This window comes from Balaenoptera ricei, chromosome 4 (genome assembly GCF_028023285.1).
Source record: "Balaenoptera ricei isolate mBalRic1 chromosome 4, mBalRic1.hap2, whole genome shotgun sequence".
Lineage (NCBI taxonomy): Eukaryota > Metazoa > Chordata > Mammalia > Artiodactyla > Balaenopteridae > Balaenoptera > Balaenoptera ricei.
Genome location: NC_082642.1, coordinates 94,603,223 through 94,628,954, shown reverse-complemented (window position 1 = coordinate 94,628,954; position 25,732 = coordinate 94,603,223). Strand labels below are relative to the sequence as shown.

Sequence of the window (25,732 nt, the reverse complement as noted above, 5' to 3'; positions counted from 1 at the left end):
TTGGTATCTGTCCCCTGTGGCTAAGGTTGGTTCAGTGGGTTGTGTAGGCTTCCTGGTGGAGGGGACTAGTGCCTGTGTTCTGGTGGATGAGGTTGGATCCTTTCTTTCTGGTGGGCACATTCACGTCTGGTGGTGTGTTTTGGGGGTGTCTGTGGCCTTATTATGATTTTAGCCAGCCTCTCTGCTAATAGATGGGGCTGTGTTCCTGTCTTGCTAGTTGTTTGGCCTAGGGTGTCCCAGCACTGTAGCTTGCTTGTCATTGAGTGAAGCTGGGTCTTGATGTTGAGATGGAGATCTCTGAGAGATTTTCGCCGTTTGGTATTACGTGGAGCTGGGAGGTCTCTTGTGGACCAGTGTCCTGAAGTTGGCTCTCCCACCTCAGAGGCACAGCCCTGATGTCTGGCTGGAGCACCAAGAGCCTTTCATCCACCCGGCTTTTGGGAGGTCTGACGTCTTCTGCCAGCGTTCAGTGGGTGTTCTGTAGGATCAGTTCCACGTGTAGATGTATTTCTACTGTATCTGTGGGAGGGAAGGTGATCTCCGCGTCTTACTCTTCCGCCATCTTGCCCCAAGTCTCCTCTGAGAGTTTTATAGTATAAGGTCTTACATTAGGTCTTTAATCCATTTTTAGTTCATTTTTGTGTATGGTGTTAAAGAATGTTCTAATTTCATTCTTTTTTATGGTTGAGTAATATCCCATTGTATATATATATATACCACATGTTCTTTATAGATGGCCAACAGGCACATGAAAAGATGCTCAACATCGCTAATTATTAGAGAAAAGCAAGTCAAAACCACAATGAGGTATCACCTCACACAGGTCAGAATGCCATCATCAAGAAGTCTACGAATAATAAATGCTGCAGAGGGTATGGAGAAAAGCGAACCCTCCTACACTGTCGGTGGGGCTGTAAATTGGTGCAGCCACTATGAAACAACAGTATGGAGGTTCCTTAAAAAACTAAAAATAGAACTACCATATGATCCAGCAATTCCACTCTTGGGCATATACCCAGAAAAGATGAAAACTTGATTCAAAAAGATACATGCACCCCAATGTTCATAGCAGCACTATTTACAATAGCCAAGGCATGAAAGCAACCTAAGTGTCCATCAACTGATGAATGGATAGAGAACATCTGTTCTTCATTCTTGATATTGGTGAGTTTTGAGTTATCATTTTTCATGATCAATCTGCATATTTATCATTTTTGTGATTTTGATAGATTTATCATTTTGATGGATTTGTTGACTTCCTCAGTTGAACAACATATGTCGCTCTATCTAGTTCATTGATTACTACTCTTTGCAACTTTTGTTGTGTCTGATTAACTTTCTTTTAACTAGATGCTTGAGACGGAATCTCATGTAATTAATTTAATATTTCTTCATTATAACAGATGAACTTAAGGCTAAAATTTTTCCTGTAAATTATACTGTTTTAGCTGTATTTGGAGATTGTAGGTATGTCTTATCCTTATTAATGTGAAGCTAAAGTCTTTTATAATTTCTCCATGATTTCTTGTGTTATTTATAAATGACTTAATTTCCAAGCAGTTGGAGGTTTTCTATTTATCTTTTTATTGTTAGTAAACAATGAAATACTACTGTGGAGAGATTATAGTCTATATGATTTTAGTTCTTTTTGCATTTGTTAAGACTTGTTTTATGATTCCGAATATGGACAATTTTGGTAAATGTGCACAAAAACTGAATTTTTACTCATCTGTTATTGGGTGCATGTTACATATGTAACTTAGACCAGGTGTGTTAATTGTGTTGTTTGGATTTTTAAATTATTACTGACTTCTATTTGTATTTGTTCTATGTAGTATTGAGGAGTGTTAAAATATCCCACTATGATTATAGATCTGACTACCTCTCTTTCTCTCTCTCTTTTTTATTGGGGTATGGTTGTTTACAATGTTGTTAGTTTCTGCTGCACAGTGAAGTGAAGTAGAGGGATACTTCTCTTTTTAATGCTAACAATTTATATGTTTTGAAGCTAAATTGTTGGATGCATACAGATTTGGAATTGTTATATATATTTATTTATTCCTTTATCAGTATGAAATATCCCCTTTCTCTTTAGTAATGTATCTTGTTTTAAAATATACATTGTTGATATTTATTTAGCTATACCAGCTTTCTTTGGTTAGTGTTTGCTTGGTGTGTATTTTTCTATTGTTTTACTGTCAGTTTCTCTATGTTCTTTTTTGTAAACATATACTTTAAAAAATTAGTCTGACAATCTTGGTCTTGCACTTGGTATATTTACATTTAATATAGTTTACTGATATACCTGGGTTTATATCTACTATCTTAATGTTTTTTATTTCACTCTAATTTTTATGTTTCTTTTTAATTTTCCTTTCTTTTGATTTAAACTTTTGATTATCCTATTTTCTCTATGTGAAGTTAATATGTATTTTTTCCCTTTTGTTTGAGGGTTTAACTTAGAGACTTCAACATAGAAGCTTCACTTATTTCATTCTAAAACAGTATTTCTTTGGTCACTTCTTTTATAATGACAGTAACTTAACGTTTATCTCCACTTACCATCCCTCTTGCCTTTTGTATAATTGATAACATGTGTTTTATTTCTAGATTCACTTTAAACTCCATAATGTATTGCTAATATAGTTTATAATCTCAATATTCAGTTTATATTAATATATTTTTGCCATTGTATATTTATTCTTTCTTCTGATCCTCATCTCTTCCTGTAATTCTGTTTGGATTCATTTTCTTCTTCCTAAAGAATATTCTTTATTCTTTATTTTACTGTAGGTTTATTAGATGAATTCTCTCAGGCTTTGTTTGTTGTTATTTCACTTTTTAGAAAACTTCTTATTTTGAAATAATTGTATATTTGCAGGAAGTTGCAAAAATAGTACAGAGAGGTTCTGTATTCCCTTCACCCAGTTTTCTCCAATTATAATATCTTATATAACTATAGTATAATATTAACCAAGAGATCAACATTGTACTATTCACAGTTTCAGATTTCACTAACTTTACATGTAGTCATTTGTGTGTGTGTGTGTGTGTGTGTTTGTAGTTAAGTCTGCATAAATAATGCAATTTTATCATATGTGGACACTCATGTAAACACCACTACAATCAAAATAAGAAACTGTTCTATTATTACAGAGATCTTTTTTGTGCTGCACCTTTATAGTTACACTCACTCTCCTCCCTCCCTGTCCCATTACTAACCCATGGAAGTTTTCTGCATATAGATCTTGTACATATGTTGTTAGAATTATATCCATGCATCTCATTTTTTGGTGCTATTATAGATGGTATTGTGTTTTTAAATTTAAATTCCTATTGTTTATTTCTGGTACATAGTAAAGCAATTGACAGCAATTGTCCTGTATCCTGAAACCTTACTAAAATTGCTTATTAGTTTTAGGAGGTTGTTTTTGTCAGTTCTTTGGAATTTTCTACATAGACAATCATGTCTTCTATGAACATAGACATTTTTATTTCTTTTTTTCCCAATCTATATATCATTTATTTCTTTTTAATTTTCATATTGCATTAGCTAGGTCGTCTAATACAATGTTGAATAGGAGTGATGAGAGGGGACATCATTCCCTTGTTTCTGATCTTAGGGGACAAGCATCTATTCTCACCATTAAGTGTGATGTTGTTGAAGCATTTTTGTAGCTATTCTTTATCAAGTTGAAGAAGTTCCTCTTTATTCCTAGTTTACTGAGAGTTTTTGTTATTGAGCAAGGGCTCGTGTGCTCATGGCACAGAAAGCCAAACTCTGACAGTGGTTGTTTGAAGCCAGGTTAGGGCTTATTTGTAGGGCGGCAGCAAGGGAGTGGGAGACGTGTCTCAGATTTACTCCAACTTGGTCTTTGAATTAGCATTTTTTTATAAGGGGGAAGAACATAGAGGCTGGATTGATCATCATCTCGTGACATTCCTTAATCATTTTTTCGGGAGTCAGGATGTCTCTGGTTTATGATTCTCAGGCCAGGTGGTCCATGGCTCAGGGGTCTGTTAGCTCATCTTGCCCTGGAGAAACAACCTGAGTTTGTACGTTAATGATGATATCTATAGTAGCAATTTTAGTACATTAATGATGTCATCAACAATAGCAATTTTAGTCATTTGACTCTGGTTGATTAGTTTTCAGTTAGCACAGAATTGATGTCAGAGGGGACAAGAAGGGAATAAAGTTTTTTATGGAGAGGTTAATCATAAACTCAGTAAGGGAACTCGGATTTAACAGGAGTTGGTTTCATTTTTGTTATGAATGAGCGCTGGAATTTTTCAGTGTTTTTCCTGCATCTATTGACAATGATCCTTCTTCTTTAGACTGGTGATATAATTCATTACATTAACTGATTTTCAAATACTGAACTAACCTTGCATACCTAGAATAAATCACATTGAGTTGTAGTGTAGAATTATTTTTATACATTTTAAAAATTTGATTTGTTAATATTTTGAAGATTTTTGCGGGTATGTTCATGAGAATCATTGGTCTATTGTTTTCCTTTCTTGTGATGTCTTTGTCTGGTTTTGGTATTAGGCTAATGTTAGCCTCATAGCATGAGTTAGAAAGTGTTGCCTATGCTTCTGTTTTCTGGAAGAGATATAGATAATTGGTATTTTCTTTTCCTTAAATGTTTAGTGGAGTTCACTAATGAACCCATCTGGGCCTGTTGCTTTCTTTCTTTTATTTTTTTTTAAAGGTTATTAATTCATTCAGTTTCTTTAATAGGTGTAGTCCTACCATGTGACTGAACCACACTGACTCCATTTTGTTAGCTCCATCTTAGGCCTGAAGTCCTAATCCCTCCTCTTTCTGTGGGACTGAGCTTTAGCCTACTCACAAGGAATATGCCCAAACCAGATAAGTCCCCAATCAACTTCTACCCTTGCCCTCATCTGTTATGAAAACTAGAAGAATGCCTTTTGCTGATACAGATGCTTAATGGTCATGAGACCCCTGGGGTGGGGGGGAAACCCTTGTTCCTGTTGGTACGGACATGCTTCTCACTTGGTAGGCAGATTCTATTTTTACCTTTGGCCCTTTTATATCTCTCTGCACCCCTTTCATCCTCTTGGAGTGTAGCTGCAAATGCCTCTGAATCATTGTCCACCAAGTCCTGCCTTTGTGTAAGATAACTACAGTAAACTTCATAATTGCACTTTATGGAGATGCCTCCTTCATTTTTTGGTCTTAAAGTTCCCTCTCAATTCAAAGGATATTATTCAATATCTCCACCTCCCAACACCTATTCAGATTATCTACTTTTCTTTGTGTGAGTTTTAGTAGTTTGTGTCTTTCAAGGACTCAGACCATTTCTTACAGGTTATCAAACTTATGGACATAGAATTTTTCATAGCATTCCTTAATGATCCTTTTAATGTCCATGGGATTAGCATGATGGTCCTCCTTTGTTTCTGACATTGGCAATTTGTGTTTTCTCTCTTTTGCTCTTGATTAGCCTGGCTAGAGGTTTATCAATTTTATTAATCTTTTTAAAGAACAAGATTTTGGTTTTGTTGATTTTCTCTATTGTTTTTTATTTTTTTTACTTTTGCTCTAATTTTTTACTATTTCCTTTATTCTTCTTGATTTAGTATTAAATTGCTCTTCTTTCTCTAGTTTCCCAAGGTGTAATATTAGATTATTGGTTTTAAAACTCTTTTTTTAAAAGTTTTATTTTAAATTGAGGTATAGTTGATTTACAGCATATTATGTTGTGTTAGTTTCAGGTGTACAGCAAAGTGGTTCAGTTATATATATATACACATATATTCATCCTTTTTCAGATTCTTTTCCCATATACGTTATTACAAAATATTGAGTATAGTTCCTTGTGCTATACAGTAGGTCCTTGTTGATTATCTATTTTGTATATAGTAGTGTGTATATGTTAATCCCAAATTCTTAATTTATCCCCCCCCCACCTTTCCCCTTTGGTAACCATGTGTTTGTTTTATTTTCTCAAATATTCACTTTGGTGCTATACATTTTCCTCTTAGCCCTGCTTTCACTGTGTCCTGTAAATTTTGAGTAGTTCTGCTTTCGTTTAGTTAAAATATATAAAAATTTTTCTTGAGATGTCTTCTTTGAACCATGCTTTATTTAGATATGTATCTCTAAATGTGTGGGAATTTTCCAGCTATCTTTCTGTATTTGATTTCTAGTTCAGTTCCATCATATTTTGAAAACACACTTTATGTAATTCCTACTTTTAGAATTTGTTAAGGTGGTGTGTTTTATTTCAGAATGCGTTTGTCTTAGTGAATATTTCATGTCAGCCTAAACAGAATATAATTTTGCTGTTTTTATTTGGAGTAATCTATAAATGTCAGTTACATCAAGTTGATTGATGCTGCTATTCTGGTCACCTGTATTCTGACTTTCTGCCTGGATGTTAGAGTCTCCAGCTATATTAATAAATTCTTCTCTTCATACTTGCATTTCTATCAGTTTTTTTTCATGTATTATAATGTCTGTTGTTACGTGCATATACATTAAGATGTTACATCTTCTTGAAGAATTGCCATGTCTGTTCAACATAATTCTGGAAGTCCTAGCCAGAGATGTTAAACAAGAAAAAGAAATAAAAGGCATACATATTAGAAAGGAAGAAGTAAAATTATCTCTGTTTGCAGATGACATGATCTTATGCACAGAAAACCTTAAGACCCCACTAAAATTTTTTTAGAACTCATAAGTGAATTCAATAAAGTTGCAGAATACAAAATCAGCATACAGAAACCTTTTGTATTTCTATACATAAACAGTTATCTGAAAGAGAAATTAAGAAAGCAACCCCATTTATAATAACATCAAAAGCAATATAATACTTAGAAATAAATTTAACCAAGGTGCTGAAAAACCTGTACATCAAAAACTATAAAACATTGATTAAAAAAACTGAAGAAGACACAAATAAATGGAAAGATATCCCATGTTCTTGGATTGGAATAATTAATATTGTTTAAATGGCCTTACTACCCAAAGCAATCTACAGAGTCAATGTAGTTCCAATCAAAATTCCAATGACTTTTTCTACCAAAATAGAAAAAACTATCAAATTTGTTTGGAACCACAAAAGACCCTGAATAGCCAAAACAATCCTGAGAAAGAAGAACAAAGCTGGAGGCATCACAATACCTGATTTCAAGCATTATTTCAGAGCTATAGAAATCAAAACAGTATGGTACTGGCCTAAAAATAAGCATATAGATGTAACAGAATAAAGAGTTCAGACATAAACCCTAACAACTAATTTTTAACAAGGTCACCAAGAACACTCAATGAGGAAAGGACACTCTCTTCAATAACTGGTGTTTGGAAAACTGGTATCCACATGCAAAAGAATGAAATTGGACCCCTGTCTTATGCCATGCACAATAATTAACTTGAAATGGATCAAAGATTTAAGTGCAAGACCAAAAACTGTAAAACGACTAGAAGAAAACATAGGGAAAAAGATCCTTGACAATGTAGAATAAACAATATTAAATATTGCTTAATTAAATTAAGGAGCTATATTAAATTAAGGAGCTTCTGCACAGCAAAGGAAATAGTAAATTGAAAAGGCAACCTAGGGAATGGGAGAAAATATCCACAAACCATATATCTGAAAAGGGACTAATATCCAAAATGTATAAAGAATGTATACAACTCAATAGCAAAAAAAAGCAAAAAATCCAATTTAAAAATGGGGAAAGAACATGAATAGACATTTTTTCAAAAAGGACATGCAAATGGCCAACAGATACATGAAAAGATGTTCAACATTACTAATCATCAGGGAAATGCAAATCAAAACCACAATGAGATATTACCTTACACCCATTTGTATAAAAGGGACCAAGAGATAAAAAATGTTGTTTGGGATATGGATAAAAAGGAACATTTAAGTACTGTTGGTGGGGAAGTAAATTGATATAGCCATTATGGAAAAGAGTATCGAGGCTTCTCAAAAAATTAAAAATTGAACTACCATATGACCTAGCAATCCCACTTTTGAGTATATATTTAAAGAATTGAAATCACAATCTCAAAGAGATATCTGTACACCCATGTTCATTGCAGCATTATTCACAGTAGCCAAGATATCAAAACAATCTGAGTCCATCCGTGGATAAAGAGGATGTAGTTTATATGTACAAAGAAATATTTCAGCCACAAGAAAGAAGGAAATCCTGCCGTTTGCAAAAACATGGATCGACCTTGAGGGCATTATGCTAAGTGAGACGAGTGAGGCAGAGGAAGACAAATACTGTATGATATCCCTTATATGTGGAATCTTACCTGAACTTGTAAAAACAGAGTAAAATGGTGTTATGAGGAGCTAGGGTATGGGGGAACTGGGGAGACGTTTTTTATGGGTACAAACTTGAAACTAGTAGATAAATAAGTTCTGGAGATCTAATGTACATCATAATGATTATAGTCAACAATACTGTATTATGAACTTCAAAGGTGCTAAGAGACTAGATCTTAACTATTCTCCACACAAAAAAGAAATGATAATTATGTGAAGTGATAAATGTGTTAGCTAACATTACTGTAGTAATCATATTATACTATATAAATGTATCAAACCAACACCTTGTACACCTCAATCTTACACAATGTTATATGTCAATTATGTCTCAATAAAAAATTTTAAAATAACATATATTACTTCAAATATAGCTTATGATGGAATATTCCCAAATTTTTCTTCCTGTCCCTTATGACATTGTTGCCACTTAATTTATCTATTTACAATAATTACACAGTGCATTGTTACTATTACTACTTTGAATAGACATTTATCTTTTAGATCAATTAAGAAAAAGAAAATATGTTATTTTACCTTCATTTATTCCTTCTCCCAAGTTCTTCTTTTTTTTAATGTAGATTCCATCTCCCTGAAAAAATTTCAACATTTTCTTTTGCCATGCAGCTCTACTAGCAAAAAAATTCTTAATTTAAAAATTTTTTCTGAGAGTGTTTTTTTAAATTATAGTTGCTTTACAATATTATATTAGTTTCAGGTCTACAGTATAGTGATTCAGTATTTTTTATAGATTATACTCCATTAAAAATCCTTGCAAGATAATGGCTATAATTCCCTGTTCTATATAATATATCCTTGTTGCTTATCTATTTTATACATAGTAATTTGTATCTCTTAATCCCATACCCCTAACTTGTCCCTCCCACGTTCCCTATCCCATCTGGTAATCACTAGTTTGTTTTCTATATCTGTGGGTCTGTTTCTGTTTTGCTGTATACATTCACTTGTATTATTTTTTAGATTCCATATATAAGTGATATCATACAGTATTTGTCTTTCTCTATCTGACTTACTTCACTTAGTATGATAATCTCTAGGTCCATCCACATTGCTGCAAACGGCAGAATTACATTCTTTTTATAGCTGAGTAATATTCCATTGTGTGTGTGTGTGTGTGTGTGTGTGTGTGTGTGTTTGTATCACATCTTCTTTATCCATTCATCGGTTGATGAATACTTGGGTTGCTTCCATTATCTTGGCTATTGTAAATAGTGCTGCTATGAAGATTGGGGTGTGTATGTATTTCCAAATTAGTGGTTTGGTTTTCTGGTGTTTTTTTTGGATATATACCCAGGAGTGGAATTGCTGGGTCATATAGTAGTTCTATTCTTAATTTTTTGAGGAATCTATACTGTTTTCCATAGTGGCTGTACCACTGTGCTCACTCTGACAGTGTTTTTATTTCTTCACTCTTGGAGCATAATTTCTTTGGATATACAAATCTAGGTTGGTGAGGGTATTTTCCTCTCAGCACTTTGATTATTTCACTCCACTCTTATTCTTTCTTGCATGGTTTATGATGAGAAGTCCATCATAAACCTTATCCTTTTTTTCTCTATAGGTATTGTAGGTAAGCGGGCTTTCCCTCTACCCCTGGATTTATTCAAGATTTTCTCTTTGTTGTTGGTTTTCTGCAGTTTGAGTATGATAAAGCTAGGTGTCAGTTTTGTATATTTCCCCCTCCTAGGTGTCTCTGAGCTTCCTGGATCTGTGGTTTGGTGTCTGTCATTAATTTTGGGAAGTTTTTAGCCATTATTGCTTCAAATACTTCTATTCAGTTCTCTCTTCTGGCATTCCACTTATAAGTATGTTACACCTTTTGAAACTATCCCACAGTCCTTGGATATTCTCCCCTGCCTCTTTTTTTTCTCATTGTATATAAGTTTGGCAAGTTTCTAGTAACCTATGTTCACGTTCGTTGATTGTTTACTTGGCCATATTGACTCTTGATGAACACATCAAATGCATTCTTCATTTTGTTTACAATGGTTTTAATATCTAACACTTCCATTTGAATCATTGTTAGTGTTTTCATCTCTTTGCTTACATTACCCATCTTGCATGCTGTTTACTATTTTCATTAGTGCACTTAAAATATTAATCATAGTTATTTTAAATTTCTTATCTAATAAGCATATTATTTTTGTCACATCTGAGTCTGGTTCTAATGTTACTTTGTCTCTTCAGACATTTTCCCTTGCTTTTTAGCATGCCTTATAAATTTTTTGTTGAAAGCTAGACATGTGTATTGGGTAATAGTACTTGAGGTAGATAGGACTTTAACATGAGGTTTTATGTTGATACAATAAGGAGTTAGGCTGTATCGACGTTTGCTGTGGCTGTAGGTACCAGAGGCTTCAAACTTTTCTAGTGTCCTTGATTTTGTCTCCCTTGCTTTTTGGATTCCCTAAGAACTCCTTATATAGAAATTTTGGAGTTGTAGTTCGTTCCAAGATTTCAGTTCTCTTCTGGGTCCAACAGAGTAATTGATTTTCCATTTGTTAGCACTTTCTCATGTATTTTTTTTTTTTACCATTCAGTTTTGAGCATTTAAAAATTTATTCTAAAAACGAGTCCTTTGTTGGATATGTGGTTTGTAAATATTTTCTCCCAGTCTATAGCTTGTATTTCCATGCTTGTAAGAGAGTCTTTCATGTAGAAAATGGGTTATATTTTGATGAAGCACCATTTATTAGTTCTGTGATTACGGATCATACTTCTAAATTAAATCTAAGAGCGTACTGCTTAGTCCCAGATCCCAAGGATTTTCTCCTTTTTTTGGTAAAATTTTATATTTTACATGTAAATATAAATGTGTGATCTGTTTTGAGTTAGTTTTTGTATAAGGTTTGAAGTTTAGGTAGAGATTCAATATTGTCTCGGTAGATATCCAGTTCTCTAGTACTATTTGTTGACCTTCTTTCATTGAATTGCCTTACAAATTTGTCAAAAGTCAGTTGGACATATTAAAGGGTTTATTTTTCTGTGTTCTCTATTCTATTGCATTGATCTATATTTCCATCCCTCTGCAAGTACCACGTAGTCTTTACTATAGATATATATGGTCTTGAAATTGGGTAGGCTGGTTCCTCCCACTTCATTCTTCTTTTTCACAATTGCTTTAGCTATTCTTGTCCCTTTGCCTTTCTATATAAATATTAAAATAAGCATGTCAACAAAATCTACAAAAATATTTTGCCAGAGTTTTATAAAAAAGTGAATTGATATTTTTACAATGTTGGGTATTAAAATTCATAAACACAGGATATCTGTTTACTTAGATCTTTTATTTCTTTCATCTGGATTTTGTAGTTTTTAGCATTCAAGTTCTATAATTGTTTTTTATGTTTATACCTCAGTATATCATATTTTGAGTGATTTTAAATGGTGTTGCATTTTCAGCTTCCACATGCTCATTGCTACTGTGTAGAAATACAACTGAGTTTTGTATGCTTATCTTATATGCTGCAACATTACTGAACTTATTTATTAGTTCTGTGACTTTCTTTGCAGATTCCTTGGGATTTTCTATGTGGATCATCATGTTATCTGCAAACAAGGAAGTTTTATTTCTTCCTTTCTGATGTACATGCCTTTATTTCTTTTTCTTGCTTTTTTGAACTGGCTGGAACTTCCAAAACTATGTTCATGAAGAGGGGTGAGAGCAGCCATGCTTGCCTTGTTCTTGATCTTAGAGGGAAAGCATTCATTCTTTCACCATTAAGTATAATGTTCCTTGTAGGCTTTTTGTAGCTGATCTTTATGAAGTTGAGAGAATACTCTCTAATACTATTTTTGATAGCTTTTATCATGAGTGCATGTTGAATTTTATCAAATGCTATTTCTGAATCAATTGATATGATCATGTTTTCTGTTTTAGCCTGTTACTATGGTGAATTACATTGACTGATTTCCAAATATTGAGCTAGCCTTGCATTCCTGGAATAAGCCTCTCTTGGTCTTTTATATATTGCTGAATTCTATTTGCTAACCTTTTGTTAAGGATTTTTACATCAATATTCATGAGGAGTATTGGTGCATACTTTTCTCCCCCTCCCAGCTTTATTGAGTTAAAATGACAAGTAAAAGTTATATATTTTTAAGGTATACACTTTGTGGGTTTCTTTATTGTATTGTCTTTATCTGATTTCACTCTCAGGTAATCCTATCTTTATAGAATGAATTGGGAAGTTTTCCCTCTTGTATTTTCTGGAAGAGATTGTTAGAATTGGTGATAATTTTTCTTTAAATATTTGGTAGAATTCTCTTGTGAAACCATATGGGCCTGAAGATTTCTTTTCTGGAAATTTTTAAGTTACTAATTAAATTTTCTTAGTAGTTATAGGACTATTCAATCTACTTCAGATTTGGGGAATTGCTCTAATTTGTGCTTTTTGAGGAATTAGTTCATTTCATAAGTTGTCAGAAATACTTGTGTAAAATTGTTACTGTCATATTTAAGTTTGCATGATCTGTAGTGATATTCCTTTTTAATTCCTAATATTGCTAAATTGTCTTTCCTGTCTTTTTTTTCTTGTCAGTTTTGCTAGAGATTTTTCAGTTTTATTGAACTTTTCAAGGAACCTGCTTTTTGTTTCATTGATTATTTCCATTGCTTTACTGTTTTCAATTTCATTAATTTCTGCTCTTTATTATTATTATTTTTTTGTCTACTTGGTTTGGATTTATTTTGCTCTTATTTTTCTAGGTTCTTGAGGGTGGGAACTTAGACATTGATTCGAAACTTTTCCTTTTTTCTAATGTAAGTATTTAGTGCTATAAATTCCCTTTTGGCATTACTTTAGGAAAAGTTTCAAATCAATGTCTAAGCTCCCACATATTTTGATTTATTGTGTTTCCAGTGTCATTCAGTTCAGTGTACTTTTTGAATTCCCTTGTGATGACTTCTTAGGCCCATGGATTAGAAGTGTGTTGATTAATTCTAAGTATTTGGAGATTTTTTTCCTATTATCTTTCTTTTATTGATTTCTGGTTTGATTCCATTGTGTTTAGAGAACACATTGTATATGATCTGAATTATTTTAAATTTACTGAGGTTTGTTTTTTAGCCCAGGATGTCATCTATCTTAGTATATGTTTTATGGCTGCTAGGAAAGAATGTCTATTTTGTTGTTTAGCAGGTTATTCTATAAATGTTGATTAGTTTCTGTTGGCTGATGGTTGTGTTGAGTTCTTCTGTATCCTTACTGATTTGCTAGAGACAGGTGTTGAAATCTACTAGCATCATGGAGTCTCTCTTTTTTTCTTTTCAGTTTTATCAGTTTTTGCTTCATGTATTTTGCAGCCTGTTGTTTGGTGCATGCACATTTGGGATTGCTCTGTCTTCTTGGTGGACTGACCTTTTATCTTTACATAATGTCCTTCTCTGTCTCTGGTTATCTGAACTCTTTTTAATCTGATATTAATATAACCTCTTGTGCTTTCTTTTGATTAATGTTTGCATGATATATCTAGTCCTTCTTGTTACTTTCAGCTTTTCCACGTCAATATAATTGAAGTTAAGTTTCTTGTAGACAGTGTATAGTTTGCTTATGTTTTTTAAATTCACTCTGTCAATCTGTGTATTTTAATTGGTGTTTACATTTTCTGTAATTATTGATATCTCAGGACTTAAGATCTCATTTTATTTTTTGTTGTCTGCTTGATCTCTCTGTTTTTCACCTACTTGGTATTTTTTTTCTTGCCATCCTGTTTTTAATTGAACATTTTTTTAGAATTTCATTTTGATTTATCTTTATTTTTTAGTGTCTTTTTGTATCACTTCACTTCTTTAGAGGTTGCTTTAGACATTTCATTATATATAAACAATTTACCACAGTCTTTTGCTATTGCATTTTCCCAGTTTGAATGAAGTATAAAGACCTTTTCTTTTTTATTTCCCTCATTTATAATAAATTTTCCTCTCTCTATATTTAGAACCAAGTCAGACTGTGTTATAATTTTTCCTTCAACTGTCAAACATAATTTAGGAAATTATGAGAAGAAAAATATATTGTATTTACCCATAGTTTTACTTTTTGTTGTTTTTTATTCACTCTTGATATTCAAATTTTCCTTTTTTTTAAAAAAAATTATTCCTTTTTGTTTAGTAAACTCCCTTTAACCATTCTCTTAGAGTTGACCTTTTAGTGACAAATTCTTTGTTTTCCTTCATCTAATAAAAGCAGAAATATATTTGGCATGTATAGAATTCTGGGTTGACAGTTCTTTTCTTTAAGCCCTTGAGTAATGTTCTACTTCCTTTTGGCCCCCTGTTTTCTGATGAGAAATCTGCTATCATTGGAATTTTTCTTCTCTAGTTAAAGTGTTGTTGCTCTCTTGCCACCTTCAAGATTTTTTTCTTTTCATTTTTAGTTTTCAGATATTTGGTTGTGATCTGTCTTGGTTTTATTTCTTTGGGTTTATCCTTTTGGGTTTTTTCAGCTTCTTGAATCCTTTGTTTTGCCTTTTACCAATTTTGGGAAGTTTTTAGACATTATTTTTTTGACTCCTTTTTCAGTCCCATCCTTTTCCTTCTGGGACCCTGATAACATGATTGTTATCAGATCTTTTGTTTTTGTCCCACAGGTTTCTGAGTCTCTGATTTTTTTTTTTTTTTTTTTTTACATGTATTTTCTGTCTGTTTTACAGATTGGGTAATTTATATTGCTTTATATTTGAGTTCACTGACTCTTCTGTTTCCTCCATTATGCTATTCAGTTTATCCGTAGGTTTTAAAATTTTCTTTATTGTACTTTTCAGTAGTAAAATTTGCATTTGATTCTTCTTTTTATCTCCTGTTTCTTTGCTGAGACTTTCTGGGTTTTTTTTTTTTCTTTCATTTTATTCATAATTGCTTGTTCATTTTATGATAGCTTCTTTTAAATATTTTTCAGTGAATTCTAACATCTGTATCATCTTGATATTGGTATCTATTTTTTTATTCATTCAAATTGTGATTTTTCTGTTTCTTGGTATGAGTGATTTTTTAATCCAAACTGAACACTTTCAGTATAATGTTATGACACCCTAGGTCTTATTTAAACCTTCTGTTTTGGGTGAGTTGTTTTGACATTGCTCTGGCAACAGAAGGGCAGATGACCTCTTGTTGCTAACTGGTGGGAATAGAAGTTCAGGTTCCCCAGTTGGCCTTCAACTAACACCTGAGGTTGGGAGAGGCATCTTACTGGGGTGGGGTTATGGCTCCCCATCATACTTCTACTTTTATCACCCTGACCAGAAGACCTGTGACTCATTCCTGCTCCCCACGTGGCCTCCACTAATTCAGTTCTCCCGTTCAGAAATTGAAATATTCTATGAATTTAAATGATGATAGAAAATGTTATTTCTTTCACTGTAGGAGAATGAAAATAAGCTTCTCAGAATTGCATTTGCCAAAAATCATTATGTTATTCCCTATGCAAATGCAGATTTGACTTATTTTTCAAATTTGACTTACATTTGTTAGTTTTTATGGACTAATTATGGACAATAAAATTCAGTGAATTTTTTACTCTCTGGTTAATTAAAGCCCATTAAGACAATGAATGAAATTTAACTAAAATTTCACTACCTATTTAATTTTATCTCTTGTGTTATAATTCAGTTAGGTATAGTTTGTCTAAAATTATCAGATTCTTTTTCTTAAAGAAAATTTAATTCCTTATTTTTTCTTTTTATATGATTTGAGTTTTTCCACTAAAACTCCTAAATATCAGCTTTTGACTTAAGATGCTGAGGGAATCTTAGGGTAGCTATCTGTCCCTTTCCCTAGCTGTTATTGTGCTTCACGTTATCATCATTATTATAACCATCATTAGCTGTTTGGGGGGTACTACATAGCTTTATCCCTACTACTAACTTAGTAATTTAGGTTCTTATCCTAAAACTTGAAGAGTAAGTAAGCAGCAGTCATTCAGCCACAGAACTACATTTCTTAAAATGTAGTTCATGAATTATCTGTATCAGAATCACCTAGAGAAGTGCTTCCTAAACTTTCATGTGTGTGTGACTCATCTGGGGGTTCTTCATATAATTCAGTTTCTAATTCTGGGATTGGGCCTGAGATTCTGAATTTCTGCTAAGCTTCCAGGTAACATCCATGCTGCTGGTCTATGGACTTCATTTTGAATAGCAAAATATTTGTTAAAATATCAGTCATATAATCCATCCCAAGTCCAAGGAGTCACAGTTTGTGTGACTAGAATCTGGGATAGAATCTGGCATTTTAATGAGATATTTATCTATACTAAAAATTTAAGGTTATTGTTATAATTTAGTAATTCTTAACTGTGGTTGTGTATCAAAACCACCCAGAAAGAGTTTTAAAACAGTATTCCTAGATATTACTCCAGAACTACTGAATCGTCATCTCTGGTTTGTATTTTTAATATGCAAAATCATACACCTGATTCTGAGTATAACCAGGTTGTAAAGAATGATTATAAATATTATAGAAGGGACTGGAGCCAGAGTCATCATGCCCGGTAATAGAGGTTTCACCTGGAATCCAGACAAAAAATAAGATTAAAATTGAACTATGTTAGAACTTAGCAGTGGGGAAAGTTTCAAAACTGAAATCTTCCACTAAATTTTATACAGCATAATTTTTGTAATTTTAAGTCATTTTCCTTTTTACAGTATATTTTTGGCTTGTGTATTGACAGTGTTTCTCAAAATAGGATTTATGGACATAGTCTTGGGGTTATGAATTATCCACAGTAATTTATAATCAGACTAATGAAAATATTCTGAATGATTTGAATAAACCCTCTTATGCAAAAATACTGCCATACCATTTCAATATGTGAAGTTATATATGCATTTATGGTTGTGTTGGCGCCCAGTAGTATTATTTTAATTGTTATAGGTTAATAAAAAATAGAAGTGGACTATGCACATGTATTATGTATTCATGCCAAATGATTATAAAATTATTTGATGGTATACTATGGAACAGAATTCAAAGGTATTCAAGTAGAAGCAAGTGGTGAAAGAGAGACACAGAGTAAGTATAGACATAAAAGAACCTGTGGAGTCAGAATCATATCCATATTGTGAGATTCTTTTATTTTTGTAAAAAAATTCATATGTCACGTAAATTAATTGTCATTTGAATTCTAGTTTTAGTTTTATTTAGCTTTTTTTGTTTTATGTATATATGAGTCATAAGTATGAGGAATTTCTTATTTTTATGTATAAGTTAAAGAAGTTATAAAAGTAAGTCAAAGTGAGGATCAGCAAAACTTTTTTTAAAGATATGTATATTATTCAAGCTTGAGAAACATGTATTTTGTTTATTTAATATGCTTATATAACAAATATATCAAATTACAGAGTCCTTTGGCCCAATTCAAATACTGTACAGTTTTCTACCTTAGCTCTCCTTGATTTCCCTTACTTGAATTAATCCCTCCCTCCTTTGAACTCTTTATAGCAATTAACACATTTTACTTTTATTTTTCTTACTTGTCAACTTGTCTTATCTCTCCTGTTAGATGTTATATTTTTTTAAGGAAAAAGATTAGGTATGTTGTAATCAAGGACAGTACTCTTTATAAAGAATTACTCAGTGAAGCTTGAATAAATGGATGAATGGAAGGAAGACTGACAATGTCTTAGATGATTTACTATGAAAGAATGATAGTGAATATGGATATAGGAACAATATTATTTTTCCAAGGCCCACACATAATAGAAAATCCTTCATCTTGCAGGTGGTGGTGGTAGAAATACATTATAAGTGAAAGTGTAGCTATTAAGTACAATAAATTAAGTTCTATAAGGATATTGATTAGTCACTTATTATGGTTATCAAACACACAGCACAAGTTTAATCATGCCCTCTCCTTCACCTATGTCAATCATCTTAAGTAAATCACATTACTTTTTTTTTTTAATTTTAAGAGTTAATTTGAGCAAAAATCAATTTGAATTGGGCAGTGCCAACAGAAGTGGTTAAGAGTGCTCCACAGATAGCTAGGGGCAAGACTTTTATAGATAAGACATGAAAGCAAAGCAAAGAACTATTGGATTGGCTATAGCTTAAGTAGTTGCTTTATTTACGAAAGCATAGCTGGCTTTTTGCGAGTGGTTGTCCTTAGGTTTCAATTCTTTTTTTTCCTTGCAGTTTTATTGAGATAAAATGGACATATGGCACTGTATAACTTTAAGGTATACAGCGTAATGATTTGACTTACATACATCATGAAATGATTATGGCAATAAGAAGACTGAACATCCATAATTTTGTATAGATCCTAAATAGAAGAAAAAGTATAATTGACCTACAACCCTATGTTAGTTCCAGGTGCACAACATAGTGATTTGATATTTCTATATATAATGATCACCACGATAAGTTTAGGTATCATCTGTCACCATACAGAGATATTACATTGTTGACTATATTTCCTATGCTATACATTTCATCCCTATGACTCATTTGTTTTGTAACTAGAAGTTTGTACCTCTTAATTTTCTTCACCTATTTCACACATCCTCCCATCTCCCTCCCCTCTGGTAACCACCTGTTTGTTCTCTGTATCTATAACTCTGTTTCTGTTTTGTTATGTTCATTTGTTTTATTTTTTAGATGCCACATATAAGTGAAATCATATAATAGTTGTATTTCTGTCTGACTTATTTCACTTAGCAAAAGTCCATCCATGTTGTCACAAATGGCAAGATTTCATCCATTTTATAGCTAAGTAATATTCCATTGTACATGTATATACCACATGTTCTTTATCCATTCATCTACTGATGGGCACTTACATTGCTTCTGTTTCTTGGCTATTGTCAGTAATGCTGCAATGAACATAGGAGTGCATATATCTTTTCAAATTAGTGTTTTTATTGTTTTATTGTTTTACTTTTCAAACTGGGTTCAGATTAATTCTGGGAGTCTCTTACTTGTTTAACCAGGACCCATCAGTTGGACTTTGGACATAAGATGAAACCCTTTTGTCATAAAGGGTCTAGTTTCTTATCAATAAGAATGAGGAATACAGTAGTGTTGGTTCAAGGAATATTTATATTTCTGTTTGGATCTTCTTCATGTATTCCATTGTTCTTGTACATACTGTAAAGTCTGTCTATATTGGAATTTTGCTGCTTGCTTCAGGTCTCATTACTGAAACCTGGCAGTTCTTAGACTTTTCTTCTTAACCTTATAAATGACCATGTAATATTTAAGTTTGCTCCTTTTCTACCTGAACTCCTTTTTTGTGTATTTTTTGTGTATTTGTGTCTACTTTAATGGGATTAGTGTTTTTTCTACTCTCCCAGTATTCAGAAAGGGTGATCATAGATCCTTTTTAAAATGAGCTTCCTCTTTCTACATGGATTGAATTGAAAATTGATTGTTCATTGCCTAGAAACATGACTATCAAGTTATTTTCTGTGGAACATTATTGAGTATCTCTTGGCAACAGCAATTCTAGACTTCAGGTTTTAATCAAAATTGTCCAATGTCATATATGTTATACTTTAATTAGATTGTCAGTTGACTCTGTAAATGTGTATGTAATAACAAGGCTTCTAGTTTTTTGGATTGTAGTGTGCAAGGTGCCTTCAACAGAATACTTTTGAATAGATAAAGTTTGGTGTAGAGAAAGTCAATGAACCAGATTGAAAATATAAATTTGACATACTGCATGTTCACTCTTATATAAAGAGGTACAAGATGGAATCCTTTTTGGAATTTACCATTCACTTTCCTTTTTTTTTTCCATAGTTGTGTGTCTGCTTGGCATCAGAATTCTGTTTTGCTCTTCTAACAATTTACCAGCTCCTTTTCTAAATAAATTCTAGGAAATATTATGATTTAATAACAAGTTCTGATAAGGAATAACTGTGAACTTTATCCCCCCATGTCTTTTTAAGAGTGGTTAAGGAGCCTAAATAGGCCCAACTAGAAAAAGTGATGATGTTGTGGATAGAAGACTCTGATAAATTCCCAGATTTCATATATAGGAGTCATGGTTGCTTTGGCTATGGAACAGTTTCCCAGAATTGGTCAGAAAGCCCATTGTGAAGATGAAGGCAGAACAAAAAAATAAGGGAATAGTATAATGGATCTCTGACCTTATAAGTTTTCTTTATACTACTTAGATGCCAAGCATCAGAATAAAAAGTAAATAATTCATCGCCTCATGTAGACAAAGCTACAGACTCTCTGACCTCTGAAATTTATGTTTTATATATACCTAATTTTTATTTCAAGTGAAAAAAAGCAAACAGTGTAACGTTGTAGAAATATGGCAGTTTTTCAACCAAACAGGAATGGATTTGAATCCCAGTTTTGCCACTTATTAGCTGTCAGTCCTAGGCAAGTAAAAGCAAATATTTTTGTGAAACAGAAATATATATATGTCTTGAAGTGCTATTTTCAGTTAGAAATAATATATATCAATGCCCACGTTAGACACTTATTTAATAGTGGTTGTTTTATCATTATTATTTTAATGACATACTATTGTTATTTATCCTATAAACTCTAGTAACTAAGTGCTACTGAGTATATGGTAAATTTTATTGTTTATATAGGTATCACTATGTAATAAGCATAAGGAAAATATAATGCTGACCAGATATAAAATTTAGATATTTTAATTGTAATTTTCTTTCTTTCAGAATTACTTACTGTCATCTACCTTTCCAGAGTAAATGGCTCTATGTTGGAACAGAAAGAGGAAATACACATATTGTAAATATTGAATCTTTCATTCTTTCTGGATATGTTATCATGTGGAACAAGGCAATTGAACTGTAAGTTTGAACTTGAATACCACTTTATTTGGATTAAATATATCTTATGGTTATGCAGGATATATATCAAATTGCAGAGTTATTTGAAACATCAATAGCTAATTTATGATGAATTTGAGTGAAAAGTTCATCTAAAATAATTTAAAACTCTAAAGGCTTTTAAAAATAGATATTGTAGTATTAACATATGCTAATTTTAGACTTTCCAAATACTGTAAATAATTAAGGTTTATTATGTATGCAAAATTTGATGATAAAATATTAAAGCTTGTTCTAAAACTTATACATGAAAATCGTCTCATTTCTTTATAGTCAACCTTAGTATAGCCACTTCCAGTGGGAGTGGCAAGTGGATTATGACCACATTTAGCTTTATGTAAAAATAATCATGATCAGTTCACATATTTTTAAATGCTGGTAGCTTATTCTTCACTTGCCTCATTAACATATTGTTCTGAGTTCCAAGAAGAATCAGTTCATCGGTATCTTTCATGTTGTGATGTATACAGCTCTTTGGGTATGTGGCTGATGGCAATTACCACTTTCACTTTGGCACTGATATTTACGTTTCTACACATGTGAAATGTGAAATCCCTCAAATGTGAAACTTCACGGAATTCCAAGCCATCTTTTGTAGCATATACAGAGACAATTCTCCTGGTCAATGTGTTAATTGGAAAAACAATTTTTCTTTAATAAATGTTTGTGCTCTGTACATATTAGGTCCTTAATAAGGTATGTTTGACTTGAGGTTGGCTCATTCTCTCTCTTACATATATATATATATTCTAAGTTACATAATTGTTTTTCTCTAAAACTCTGATTAAAACAGCCTATTTTCATGAAACTTGACTGTGGTCTTTAAAATAAATCTACTATTCCCTATTCCCAATGTTTCAATGTACATGTATATTACTTGATAGGGAAGGTTGTTACTAGTTATATTCTTATTACAATATTCCTCTTGTATTATGTTCTAATGAGTTTTTTAAATTAATGATAACTCTTCCTCATTAGATTAAGAACTGCTCCAGGGCAGAATCCTTTGTTCATTGCTCTTTTTTTCTTCATATTTGGCTTATTTTTGTGCTTTCCACAGAGTGGCTACTAAATAACTAATGACAGTGAAAATTAGTATGATAAATAGATACAAGTGCTGTTGACTTACAGCTTTCATTTATAATTATAATTGGTATGAGCTATTTTGCTCATATATATTTTAATATTCTATGTGTATATTTTTAAAAACATTTGTCCGGTAGACAATTATGTGTCTCCCAAAAAGTTATCTATTTTTTCAGCTATTTGGGAAAGGCTTTTCCCCCTATAATCTTAGTTCTATAAAAACATTAAATAGGGCTGAACTTAATATTTGTTTTCATAATATTGTTTTGGGATATTGATAAAGTAAACTTGAGAGATCAAATATAGAGATTTTATATAAATTTAATATTAGTACAAATAGTAATAGGTGTATCATTTGTGGTCAGTTCAATGCTGATAAAGTAATTAAGAAGAGTTTTTTATCTAAACAGATCAAATATTTCACCACACTTGCAATGTTGTTTCTATATTCATTTACTTAACAAATCCTTTTCATAGTTCAGATTAATACTACCTGAACTATGACTTACACCCTATATGTATTTACATAGTCCATACTTTATGATTTCAGAACTAATGAAGATTTAAAAATGTATATTATAAAGGAGGATAAAATTAGGAGAAATTAAAGAAATAAGGCATTTTATTTTTTCATAATATGTTCTTACGCATGTGATTCTGAATAGAATCTTCCATTTATATAAATCTGGTGTTTTATAGAGTTGTACGTGCCTCTGAAAATGACTTGGAAATATCCTCAAGAAATCATTACTAGCCACCTTACCTCCTGACTGTTTCTTGCTTTATTTAGACCAGATTTCCAAAAATGTTTTCCATGAAATTATAGTCCCACTGTGATAGGTGTAATTTTAAATGCCAACTTCCAGTCTTCCTGAGCAGTCAGTCTTTTAATTGCTCTCTACCTCTTGAGATACATTAGAAAATGCATGCCACTTATTAATATGTGTTAAGGGTATAATAAAATACGTATTTAATTAAGAAGAATCATTTTATAATTAGAATTTTAAACAAATTTTAACAGTACATGTTTTAAGTGTGAGAAATACAGAATTATCTTTGAGCTATATGAGATTATTTCTATTTTAAGTTCTTACTTGAAATACTTTTCATTCAATGTTTGTTATTTTTTTAGCTTGTTTGTATTTTTAGTGACGTCTCCTAATTATAATTGTAGGCAGTTCCCATAATTATAAATAGTTTGTGTTCCCATAATGTGTATATTGGTTATTTGGAAACTGGAAGCCATTTTTGTGATGTTTGTAGAAATGGTAATGTTTGTAGAATACCTTATAAAATAGTAGTATAGAACAAAACTGACATTAAAAAATTTTATATGGGAAAATATGTTCCAGGTTATAGCACAGAAATAGCTGTTTCTGAAGGACAGCCCTAGCTTTAAAAGAAAAAAAAAATAACCAGTTTTTTCTACATGTGATTAAAAATTTGAGCATGAAATTTAGAACTAAATCATAGATGTAAGACATACAGTCTTCAAATATATTTATTGAGCACTATGATATGCTAGCTCCTGGAAACAAGTATAAACTGGGAAGACATAGTTTCTCTCCTCTCGGGATTCCAGTATAATAAAGGTGAGATTAAGTAAAAAGGCAATTACAATATATTGGAAATATAAAGTGAAAATTCTATAAGAAGGAAACCTAATATAGAGATGAAGTCTCAGAGAAGTATCTGTGAAGGAAGTTACATCCATGAGATCTGAAGGATGAGTTTCAGTTAGGTGAGTGGAGAATTGGAGGAGAGGGCTTCCAGGAAGAGGGAACAGAAGTTTTAAAGGATAGAATGTGAGAGTTTTTGTTCCATGCACAGAAATTTCAAGTAGTTTAGTTGGTTGGAAAGGCTGGGGGAAAGGATGGCAAGAGATAAAGTTGAGAAGATAATAAAAATATATAGTATGAAAGGCTTGTAAGCCAGTTTGAGCATTTAGACTTTATCTAAGGTCGGGAGCTAGATTTTGAAGAGTTTTAAGCAAAGAATTGACTTGACCAAATTTGCATTTAGGAAGTCCACTCTGAATGCAGGTATGGAGAAATCATTGAAAAGAGAAAAGACTGTATTCTTGGTAAAAATTAGGGTGGATTTAGGAGTGAAGATAAGCTGACATATTAAAGAAATAGAAGATAGAAGAGGCAATACTTGGGTATTGTGGGAAGATGTAAGAATAATATATTAAGAATTAAGAGTGACCCGAAGTGTTTGGCCTGAGTAACTGTGTTGATAAGGGGGCCATTTAGTGAAAGAATGCAGGAGATTGAGTAGGTTGGGAGTAAAATAATGAGTTCAATTTTAGGTAGGTTGGGTTGTATGTGTTTTTAAGTTATTCAAATGGAATTGGTATGGGAGAATGGTAGGACGTGGGATATATGGATCTGAACCTAATGAGATCAGAATTTACATGGTCATTGAAACTATAAGAATATTTGAGATTGTGCATGAAAAGTGTATATAAATGAGGTAGCAAACTTGTAGACAGTGAACCAATTCTGACTCACAGATATGTTTTGTTTGCCCATCAGAGTATTTAAATATATTCTGAATTATTAGTTTCCAATATTTAAGAACTGGTAGAGTAGAGATAAAAATTTGGATTTCCAGCTTTTCATGAAAAAAATTCCTGATGAAACAATCCCAGTCCAGTATTCTTGCATGGCAGTCAGTAATCAACAGGAACTGACTAACGACTTTCCTTTTGTAGGTGGGTAATGTGCTATCCAGTTTGGCACAGTTCTTATTCAGCCTGTTGAACTTATTTGCATTACCTGCCTGGCTCCTGTGGGCTCTTGAATTCGTGACCATGGATAATATGGGAATACACTGCAGTCTAGGACAGAATACAAAGGAATACCAGTATTTAAGATAAAGGAAGAGAAAGTCCACAAAGAAAACTATCGAGAAGCCATTCTGGTGAATGGGAGGGAGAGAAATAAATAGGGATATTAGAAAAATTGTTTAGATGACTATCCCATGAATTTAATTTCATTGATAATTCTATCTAAAGTAATTTTTATGGGATTTATAGAATCCAGAGTACACAGTTGCTTTTTAAAGTCAATTTCTAATGGCCATAAATTTTGCAAATAATGCTTGGTAGTTTTTGGAAATTTAATGTTAGGGAAAAAGTCAGAAAAAATATCAAAATGTTAACAGTCATATCTAGGCAGTGAAATAATATGAGAGATTTTTCCTCTTAACTTTTGTTATCTTCTGAGTTTCAGGGTTTTTTTTTTTTTTACAATTAAAAAAAAGTCTCTTCTGTAGTCTGAAAAAGTTATTACAAATAACCAAAGATTAATTGTAGATTTTTTTTCCTGAACTTGAGTGTTTTATAGAGTCATAAGCTAAATGGAAGAGTCTTTCATATGGTCTAACTAGTGTTTCTCAAAGTGTATTTCAGTGATTCCCTCAATAGAGGATCAATGAAAAAGGATTCTATGGACCAAAATTTTGGAAAATATTGAAGATTTGCAATGGTGATT

The 25,732-nt window shown here is 32.2% G+C and overlaps 1 protein-coding gene across 2 annotated transcripts in view; it reads left to right on the top strand.

Annotated features, from left to right (window-relative positions):
• Nucleotides 1–25,732, top strand: part of STXBP5L (syntaxin binding protein 5L) — a 381,827-nt gene that overhangs the window by 118,351 nt on the left and 237,744 nt on the right. For both annotated transcript variants that reach the window (XM_059922136.1, XM_059922135.1), the window contains exon 5: nt 20,976–21,110. In XM_059922136.1, coding sequence (XP_059778119.1) covers nt 20,976–21,110 — 135 coding nt within the window. The remainder of the gene's footprint in view (nt 1–20,975; nt 21,111–25,732) is intronic.